Raw genomic sequence first — 10,821 nt, forward strand, 5'->3', positions numbered from 1 at the left:
TGAATGTACAATGTGTGGGCATATGTGTGTGGTATGTGTATGAGGATCTGAGGAGCACAGCCCCGCATACTCACATGGCTGTGTACATGTGTGCTCTATGTACATAGGAATATACCTGTATGGATGTTGAGCATATGAGAGTTCTCTGGAACATGTCTCATGAGAGGGAAGCTAAGCTCATCCTTAGGATGAAGTAGACAGAGGCCANATGCGTTGCAACTGATGGACTGTGGCCGTCTCTCTCATCCAACTGGTTAAAAAAGCGAGAAGTGTCCCCATCTACCTTCTGCTCCCANGTTGCTGTCCTGGTTCCTAACTCTGTNCATCAGTTTTAAGCAGGGTCCCCAGGGAACTTGGGCTCCCTGGCTGCAGGTCAAAATGTCTAGATATTCCAGAGGCCCTGACAACCCTGGCACCTCTCCCTCAGGACCATGGCTGTGGTGACTGCCAAGAAAGAAGGTGGTTTTAGCACCAGGTTGGGAAGACAGCTGTGACTGACACTGATAGGCCCTTCCCCAACTTATCAGGGCTTGGGGTTTGTTACAGGAAGCCTCTAGCACTGACTGAACAGCATCTGGAACCGTGTTATTCTTGCACTTTTAACCTGTTTCTCTGTTAGGGATGCTGGGTAAATGAGAAGACCAGGCATTATATCACACCTTCCTANACCCAGTGAAGGGCTGTCTACTCTGGGCNGGGAGCACATGACCACAGCCAGATCCAAAGGTAGAAGTCCCCGTGATGAGGGTCATATGGGAATGCTGGACTTTAGTTTCTCCAGCGACAAGCACAGAGGGTGACCAGGCTGCTGGGCATCCCTGGAACTTACCCTACAGGGACCTTGGCACCCACCGTGCCTTCCTCAGAGCACTGTGTTCCACTATGTATTTGGGCCAACTGCTGCTTCTAGGTGTTGTTTTCAGGACCTGCAGGCTAGGACTGGGGCATGCCAACATTGCCCAATATTACTGACAGGAGTCACCCTCCTGCCTCAGTCCACATCCCATGGAGGAAGAAAATGATCTACAAACAGCATCTCATCATGCCTCTGGTAGCCAAGAGCACACGTGGATGGTGCTCATGCCCCCTGAGCATCCTCAGGATACAACAGACTAGGGATCTATCTCTGCATCATGGCATCACTGGCCTTTCTCTCAGCTATGGCTAATCTTACAAGATGCAAATGAGAACCCCAGGAAACGGGTCAGAGGGGATCTGGAGTGAACACATGACCCCTGTTGCCCTAGCTTCNCAGAGCCCCACCCTTCTTTGCCCTCCAGGCCTCCACTACCTTCTCCAAAGCACTGGTGTTTTCCTTTGCCTTCTTCTTTGTGTGGTACGGGATGCANCATACCCAGCTGGTCCTTATCCTGGAGGTCAAAAGCATGAGGAAGTAAGAACCCCCTCCCTGCCCTGTAATGTGCCAACCTCTTAGCTAGCAGCCCCCACCCCAGGCTCTCCAGANTGCTCTCTCAAACCCCATAGCTCTCACTCTACAAAGTCCCACGGACGTGATGTTTATGCCCCCTCCTCTTTCCCTCTCCCCACGCCCCAGTCAACTTGTGTCATTCAGACCAGATTTCATAGCTAGTTACTGATTTTTGTCCTTTGGGTACCTAGGTCTCCTATCCTCTGGCTAAAAGGACTTTTTTTTTTTTTTTTTTTTTTTTTTTTTTTTTATGTGGACAGGGTTTTTTGTATAGCCCTGGCTGTCCTGGAACTCACTTTGTAGACCAGGCTGGCCTCGAACTCAGAAATCCGCCTGCCTCTGCCTCCCAAGTGCTGGTAGAGGGACTCTTAAAACATGGGAAGCCAACTGGGACTAGCCTTCCTCCAGGCACAAGCTTGGAGGTGGAGAAAGGTGAGCCCCATCTATGTTCCTTTCATAGGAGGCAATGGTTCCCACTACAATACAAAGGTGATCACTCAGCTCATGGTCAAAGCTGCCCAACTGGGCTGCAATGGGGTGTGGTTGGCTCATCTTACTCCTGGGCATAAAACTGGCAATGAGTCAGGCAGGTAGTCAAGGGAGAGGTGCCGACAGACAGATGTCCTTGCATCTGGTAACATGTAGAAGGATCTTAGTAGGTCCTTACCAAGTAACCACCAGCTCTCAGGTGACACTGGTTTCTACCCTACCCAGGGTAGAGAGTATTAGGGATTGGAACCCAAACCCAGACAACAGATTTAACTTTTCCAGTCCTCAAGACAAAGAATGAAGCCACATAGCCATGTGCCTGTGCCAAAACCATGCACAGACGAGAGAGAAAAGGAATCACTTGGAAAACTTGCCTCTGTCAGTTGGGCTAGGGAGCGTGACAATCTCGGTAAGTGTGATGTGATCACTTGTCATGGCCTGGTCATGGAGGTCAGTCAAGGTCACCTCCCAGTGAGGATGAACAAGACATCTCAGAGTTGCTTCCGCCAAGACATACAAGCTTGGAGAAAAGGTAGTGATGGCTGTAACAATAACTCATCAACTGGCCTCCAAGCAGAGGGCTAGGCGGAGTGTTAACACTGCTTGACCGAAGAGCAGAGAGTCTGGGTGGCTTGTGGTCCAGAAGGCACCCGCTAGCCTGCACAAACCCAGCCTGGGTCTGAGGATGAGATCAACAATTGTGCTGCCTAGCAGTGTCTTGGTTCTATAAGGTTGGCTTAGGGGTGATTCTGAAACTCCTCCCCTTTCCTGCTCACGGTGTCAGTTCCTTGGAGACCACATGTCAGTTTTACACATCTAGTCTAACAGAGGCAACATACTAACAAAGCCACTAATTCTGAAAGGTGGGAATTTGAGCAACTGCTATTGTGTTCTTTGTATTTCTCTGTGTTGTTAGAAATGAAGTAAACTGTATCCATAGACCAGAGGCAGGCGAGTCCTTGGAACCCAGTGCCCTTCTTTGTGGCTAATGGCTCTGGACCTCAGGGAGTCTTGAAGCTTTGCTGGTCCACCAGTGTGCAAAGCCTTGGAGGGCTAAACCCAGCTGTGAAGGGCTGTCCTCTCCCCGATGGCATCTATGGGTGAAGGGTCTTTCCAACCCAGCTTTCTCTAGCTCAACCCCAAGCTGGAGACCCTGACTCCACAACCTTTCCCTTCTCCTTCTCGGTTGCTTTGCTGGCGGATGGGATGCCGAGTTGTGGTTTGGTGGTGGAGTGAAATGTGGCGCCTGGTAAATGTGTCCCCCAGCTCTGAGAAAGATTACCCTGCTGTTCCTTGTTCTTTAGCCTCTCTGGCTCCCCGAATCACTTGGCTTATGCATGGTTCGGGGATGGAGGAAAGGCAGGAGGCACGGTGCTGCCACCATAGGAGTTGGTGGTGGGGATGTCACTCTGGATAAGCACCCCCATTCATTCATTTATTCAAGTAGTGCCCTCCACAATACTCACTCATCTTCGGACAAGTCTCCTATGGTGGGGAGCCTCTTCTCTTCTCTGATGGCACAGGTGATCACCTAGGGAGGCAGCACAACAACCTAGGGAACCCACCCAAGAGACAGACAGGGGCAGAGGCCAGGCCCCGGGACCCTCAATGTCCTGCCAAACTATACTCTGTTGAGTGGGAGAGTGGGAATGCCCATCAGGGACCTTGGCTCCTTATGTGACCCTCCATGGCCCCTGGGGTAGGATGGGGAAACCTGGCTGGCCCCTTGGTCTAGCTCTTCTGCTGGTTGACCTTTCCGGAGTCCTTAGAACTCAGGGCCTCATAGAGCAGTAGCCTCAGAGATTTAATGGCCAGGTTTTTTTTTTTTTTTTTTTTTTTTTTTTTTTGGTGTGTGTGTGATTCAAAACCTAAAGGTATAACAGGTGTAAACTGGAAAATAACCAACCCTCAGGCACCCTTTGAACTTGTCAACAGAGATGCTCAGGAATCACCCAAAAAGACTTCTGCTCATTACAGCAGAGAAGCAGAGGAAGAGACACCAAATAACTGTTGGCAAGCCACTAAGAAAACCTCATAATTTTATGGATAATGATGGTGGTGGTCATGGTGATATAGACGTTATTATAGATAATAATAATGGCAGTGATATTGGTGGTGATGGTGATGTGGTGGTGGTGGTGGTGATAGTGATAGTAATGACAGAGATATTGGTGATGTTGTTGTTGTTGTTGTTGATGGTGACAATGATAATGAGCATGAAAATATGGTGACAGACATAAAAATGCAATCGTCGTTACAGTAGTGATAATGTTAATGTTAATGGTGGCCCCCACCAGTGGTGATGGCGGTGATGATGGTGATGTAGAGATGGTGAGACAGCAGTGTTGTGATCATGGTGGTGATATCGGTAATGCTTAGTTCCAAGCTCACAAAACTGTGACCTTGGAACACAGTTCTGCGAGCTTTAGGAAACAACCCTAAGATGCTGAAGTTACTATGGTTTGTATTCCATGATGGAGCACCAAGCACAAGAGGGTCTGAATGGTTTGAGCAGTCACTGACAAAGCCATACACTTCCTATTCTCCCAGCTCCAAGTGCACCATTTCCTCCCCACAGCACAATTCCTACAGACGATCTGGGTACTCAAGGGCACAGGGTGATGCTAAAGGGAGGGAGACAGAGATAGAGAGAGACAGAGACAGAGACACACAGAGAGACCGAGAGGGATAAAGACAGGGAGACAGAGACACACAGAAAGACAGAGACAGAGATAGAGAGAGACAGAGAGACAGAAACATACAGACAGATAGAGACAGGGACAGACACACACACAAAGACAGAGGCAGAGACAGACACACGTACAGACAAACACACAGACAGACAGAGATAGAGACAGAGAGACAGAGGCATACAGACAGACAGAGGCAGACATAGACAGACAGAGAGAGAGGGAGAGAGAGAGAGAGAGAGAGAGAGAGAGAGAGAGAGAGAACATAGGTGTTCTCATTCTATCCCCAAAGGCAGCTCCTCAGCACCAGCACCATGGAGGGTCCCTGGAATGTCTGGCCTTGGATCTCTCCTCCCCCTTCATCTTGTGTCAGTTATGTCCCAACCCACAGTGCAGACGCTTTCCCAGTGGGTAGTTTGGATTTCTGGGCTGAAGGGTTTTGCCTGTACCTCCTCCTCAGTGTGGTCTCCCAGGTCGATCTCCACAAACACAGATGGTTTCTAAGGATGGAAGTGATAATTTATGAGCGAGCTTGACAGAATGCAGACTTTTAGACATCTGGGTCTACGTGGTTCCACCAGATTCTGGTGATTACAGAGGCCCTTTGAAGCTTGGCAGAGGCCCCATGGTAACAGACAGCAAAGTGTCCAGAGGGTTAGCTCTGGGNAGAAGAGGGAGGAGTATGCCCTTCTGCCTCATTGCTACCTATTGGAAACAAGTTATTGATATTCCAAGGGGTTTCTTCCTTCTTGACTTTGNTTGTTAGGGCCTTCAGGTGACAAGGTACCTGAGACCTGGGGATCTCTCCTCATCCCTGATCTACTGGGAGCACATGGGTCACCTCCATACACTTGTCTAGAGTCACATTCACTGACATGAGATCTACTCCACAAGATGAGATGATCCAACAGCTCAGGGCATGCCACCTTTGTCTCTGTTTGGCACTCTGGCTGGCCCAGAATCTTACTAAGGACTATCTGTTGTAAAGTCCTGGTGAAGAATGGGTTCGACTGCCACCTTTCCATTTGACACGGGTTGGGAAAGAGGAGAAAGCTACCTTCCTTCATGAAGGTCACTGCGAGATTTATGATTCAGTATGATGTACAGAAGATGCACCTCAGTGGCCAAGGTCAGGTGTGCCTTCAGTCACCACACCTGGGTGTGGGTCTCTGGGTGGGCTAAGCTCAACTGGAAGGTGGAATCTTTTGCAGGATGTTGCAAGATCAGGCAAATTGGTCCAGAGCTTGATCCCTCAACCCCTTACCAGCCCAGTTGGACAGCACAGCACCTGCTTAGATGGCTTTATGGGCTAAAGCCTACAGTGTGCTCATAGCCCACTGGAATTTGCCTACAGATAGACTTAAATATCTTAACTCCTGTAGCTAAAGTAAGCAGCTNTTGCCTGCTTTTCTAGAAGGTGATCCAGCTTCGTGGACTCTGAATGCTGCTCCTGTAAACCCAAGAAGACACCAATAGCTAAGTACAGGGACACCTCACAGGATGACAGACAGAGTGGGTAGAGCCACCCAAGGCCTGACCTCAGCTGCAGAGATACATCGTCCTTTGCAGGCATCGTCCTGTTCCCCTGTAGCACTGGCCTCTGAGTCACTCTTCTCTGGGTCCATTTTTGCACACTTGAGGTCCATTTTTTCCACCTCATCCTGGCTCCCTTTCTTCCTGTCATCCTCTAGGCTCGCCCGACTGGAGGTAAGTATGATAGGGGCGTCAAAGAAGCAGTTTAGAATAAGTGTCAGGACAGGAGTCACTTGCTGTCTTTCTGGCTCCTCCCCTAATGCTAGGAGTGGGGTATACCTGTGGGCCCTTTGGAGGCAAAAAGAAAGACCCTCCTATTCCCCCTAACGCCTCATCTTGTCTGGAGACACCAGCCCCACTCCCTCCAGGTAGAGACTTTAGTTAGGGCACCANTGGATGGATCCATGCCTGTCACTTATGACCACCTTAGTAGCTCCCCTCCCCCATGTATTTTGTTGAGTGTAGCTTGGGGGACTGGAGTAGGAACGGGGAATGCAGGTACCTCCTTAATGTTGCCAGAGGAAAGACTCAAGATAGCTGCTGGCCTTTGACATATTTGGGGTTACATTACCCAAAGTCCCTGTCTGAGTCTAGACGGATGTCATAGGCCTATGTGACATGTTGNTACCTAGTTCCAGCAACCAATGACACCTTCAGTGGCTTCTTAGTNGCCAACATCCTTCTATTTCAAGATTTCCTAGTCTAGTACCTTTCACTGGTACTGGATTATGGGAAGTCATTTATAAACAAGTGGTCTGGCCTGTGCCTGGTCCACAGTGAATGGACTTTGAGAACTGAGGAAAGCCCTTGGGTTCCATGATTTCTAAGCCCTCTAGAGGGAAGATGGTGGGAAGTATTGAGGGATGGCCCCTGTGTTAGGTGGCCAGACATCTTGTTCTAGCTGACCAATACTGAGGCTGGTTATACACCCTCCCTGCTCAGCAAGGAGACCTCAATGGGCCCAGCTGACATGAGACAGGGTACAGATTCCTTTCTGGGAGAGGCACATGGAGATATTTGTTGAGATACTACCACCAAGTCAGCTCGATGGCAGACAAGGACCAGCCAGAAGGGCTGCCTAGGAAGTAAAGAGTGCTATCTGCGGTTTAGAGACACACTACGGTGGCTTCGGCTTTTATGACAAGTCTCTTGGATAAAGAGGCTTCTCAACTCTACCAACCATCCCTTCATTCAAAGGATTCCGTTTCCTTTGGGCCCCTCCANCCCCACCTAAGTCCTGACCCCCGACGGAGGGCTCCAAGCCCACTCCCCACACCCCAATTGTCACATTTCAGAAGAAGGCCTCTTCCACTTACTAGGTGCCGTCATCCGTGTCACTTCTTGGGTCTTTGCCTTGGTCCTCAGAGTCTGAGGAGCAAGGGCAGTTGGTTAATATGTGAGTATTCTAAACAAGATACGATGGCTCCTGCATCTAGGACTTCCCACAGTTTGCTATCTCACAGGCTCACTGTCCTGCCTGGTTTTCCTCAGGACAGACTCAAGGCCAGCTTGAGACTAATAGCCATAGCTAGCAAGACTTCCCTTTCTCATCTTTGTTGGCTTCTTTGGCCATGCTCCAAGGATACGTCCATTCCTTCTGCCCCAACACCTTCCATGACCGAGCTTGCACTTTGAGCCCACTTCATGCATTGTTGTAAAAGCACAACCTCCATTGCTTTCTTAGTATATGTTTGTGACCCAGCCCAGGCATCCCTGGCCTCCTGGGACACACTCATGGGCCTGCAAATGTCCTTATTTCAGTGTGGATTATTGAAGAGGCAGAACAGGAGATAAGAAGGGACCTTCCCAAGATGGCCACTGGCTGAAATGGGATGACTTGTTCAGGAACATCCGGACCCCATGCCTCATAGCACTGAGGACCATCATTGGGGTGATCTTAATTATCCTCTATCCTATCAGGCAGGAGGTGCCTTGAATGTGCTCAAGGCTGAGGGGACCCTAACAAGCTGACATGAATTCCCTAGCTTTAGAGCAATAACTGTAGGGAGCTGTGCCAGGTGATCCTGGTTTGGGGGAGTGGGAGTAGGGAGAGTGCTAGCTGGTCTGTGAGCTCTTCCAACTTGGCGTACTCCTTCTGCATGTAACTTCCTCCCCCCAACTTCCAGGGACCTGGTGGTTCAGCATAGTGTTCAACGGGAAGAGTTGTGCACAGATAACGTCTTTGAGGCTATATTCTGGGCTCTCCCCCAGAGTTGCCNTCTGGGCCAGACCTCAGCTGGAATTACCTGTTCCCCACAGTGGCTTTGTGACTCAGACAGAAATTCCAAAGTGCTAGAGAAGAGTTCTTATAGAAATCAAGCCCAGAGCGTGAGTTGGAGGGTTCCCTTACAGAGCTGGCTGGCCCTTTCCTGGGGGTTAACTTGCAGGCTAGTTGAGGAAAGTACAGGACAAACTTCCTCGCCAGTTGATCCTCTTAGTCTTTCATCCATTTCAAACCTCACCCCAACCTCCCATGCCTTCTCTCATAGAGATGCCGGCTGCTTAGCCACCTGCCTCCTTTCCAGAAAGGAGCCTGTCCCTTCTTGTACTTAGCACACCTGGCTTTGGTCTGTACCCTGTGTCCCTTTCTCAGGAGACCCCGTGCTTGTCTCTGCGTTGTCTGAAGTGCTGAACTCAGAGTTGTTGACATCTGTNGATGTCCCAACAGTGAGAAGCAGGAGGCTGAGGCCTTCTAGCCAGGGCTGAGGGATGTTACACAGCTCTGCACTGTAATTCAGACCTTGGCAGTTCTCACTGCCCCAGGGAGAAAAAAGGGTAGGTTTCAGTCCAATCCCAGCCTCAGATAACAGTCTAGAGGGTCAAATAATGAAGGTGCCTGATAGGAGGTCTGCTGGTGACTTAAATATTTTCAGAAGATTTAAAAATGGGCGGGGAGGGTTGGAGAAACGGTGCTCAATATAATTCCAGAGGTCTCGATTTTGATTTCCAAAACACACATGGGACTCAAGTCTAATTCCAATGCCAGGGGATCCAAGGCCCTCTCTTGGTCTCTGCAGCACTGCATGTCCATGGTGTGCATACACACAGGCAGGCAAAACACCCATATGTAAGATAAAAGAACTGGAAGCTCCCCACACTCCCAGAAACATGTGCACATGTGACTGTGTTCCAGAAGATGCTATTAGGAGACACTTAGAGTCCTGATCTTTCTTATTAAGTGCCCCAAGCAAAGAGCGGTCAAAAGAAAGGCAGGGTTTCCATTGCTTGGTGCAGTTCTGGAGCTAGAAACCAGCTGCCTTCTCCTAATGGCAATGTGTCTTGCATGATACACCTACTGCCCATGTCCAGATGTCCACAAACTGTACTTTCTTAAGGCTGGGCCAGGTCTGCCTGCCCTCCCAGTCCTCTAGGAGGGAGCCATCCCCTACCTAGCTCCTTGCGTAGCAGCTTCCTGATGCAGACTGGTGGATCCCCCTTCTGGTGCAAGCCACCCACACTCCTGCTCCTCTGGAGTTCCGCCCCTTCACTGGNCACCTTGAGGTATGCAGGGGTTATTCCCGAGGGCAGGGCTCCAGGCCCAGGCCGGTGCTTCCTGTGAGTGGTNGGGTCCTTCTCCATCCTGACCCAGAGGGAAGGAGGGCGTCACTAGCACAGCCTCAGACCAAAGGCATCTCTGCCAGCCTCTCCCTGCCTCTCTGCCAGCAAAGCGGTCCAGCACCATCTCACTCACTGTTGCTATGCCGCTGCTGTGACATCACAAGATAGAGCTGAATGGTTGTTGAGGGCTGTCCCAGAGGTCATGTTGGCTCTAGGTTTTTTGCTTTGTTTTTTTGAGTTTGCTATCTGCCACTTTCCTGTACTTCTGTATTCTTTAACAGCGAGGGGCTTCTAGATGGCAGTGTCTCACAAATGTGTGCTCCTGAAGCCAGTGCNCTCTCCCATTTGAGAATCTTTCTGTTTCTATGGGCGTGAGGATGGCAGGAAGCAGAGTCAGGAAAATAAATGAATGGCCCTGGGGCAGTGTGATCCGGTTTACATTCAGGCCTGTGGGTCAGAACTTACACTGAGAGCAGGGCTTGGTGGAAGACATTTTGATGACTTANACAGACAGAGAAACCTGCCCATACAGGACCTCAGCCTCAATTGGGAAAATGTCTCCCAGCTGAAGGCTAGAAATCAAGGAGGGGCAGGGATGTCTCCCCTGCAGCCTCTCCCAGGGTCTACAGATGTCATCTTCATGGACTATCCCCCTAATCTGTTCCTTCATCTCCTCTATGACAGCAAACACAGTGGATTGGGGCTCCCCCCTGGTGCCAACATAGCATACAACTATCCCCNGAGGGGATAGACGTTTGTTTTACAGCTAAATACAAGTGACCACTGCCTCAGAGCACATTCAAACGAACACAAACTCAATGTTCCAACCTAGTAACCGTTGGACAATTTTTTTTCTTTTAAATTATGAATATGTGTATGTCTGCATGTGGATATGTGTTAGGGATTGGTCTGGTGCTGCTGTGTATTCAAATGCTAAATACTGGCTCTCAAGATCTGGTTGTGCCCAGTGAGCAGATCCTTATGTGTACCAGTGATGCTACGTAAACCTTGCTCCCCAATTTAAAACCACTGGCTAAATAAAGGTGGCTATAGCCAGTTACTGGGGAGAATATGAAAGATGGGGTTTCAGACACTGGGTTGGGGGTTGCAGGTGGGGACCAC

The 10,821-nt window shown here is 49.8% G+C and overlaps 1 protein-coding gene across 1 annotated transcript; it reads right to left on the reverse strand.

The window, feature by feature from the left end:
* Nucleotides 1-1,243: 1,243 nt before the first annotated feature.
* Nucleotides 1,244-9,816, reverse strand: C8H13orf46 (chromosome 8 C13orf46 homolog). The gene is made up of 7 exons (XM_021170173.2): nucleotides 9,531-9,816; nucleotides 7,458-7,509; nucleotides 6,147-6,309; nucleotides 6,011-6,058; nucleotides 5,058-5,108; nucleotides 3,385-3,449; nucleotides 1,244-1,370 (listed from the first exon to the last, which is right to left on the reverse strand). The coding sequence occupies exons 1-7, from the start codon at nucleotides 9,718-9,720 to the stop codon at nucleotides 1,244-1,246; spliced, it is 696 nt and encodes a 231-aa protein (XP_021025832.1). The 5' UTR covers nucleotides 9,721-9,816.
* Between the last annotated feature and the right edge of the window lie 1,005 nt (nucleotides 9,817-10,821).

This window comes from Mus caroli, chromosome 8 (genome assembly GCF_900094665.2).
Source record: "Mus caroli chromosome 8, CAROLI_EIJ_v1.1, whole genome shotgun sequence".
Taxonomy (NCBI): domain Eukaryota; kingdom Metazoa; phylum Chordata; class Mammalia; order Rodentia; family Muridae; genus Mus; species Mus caroli.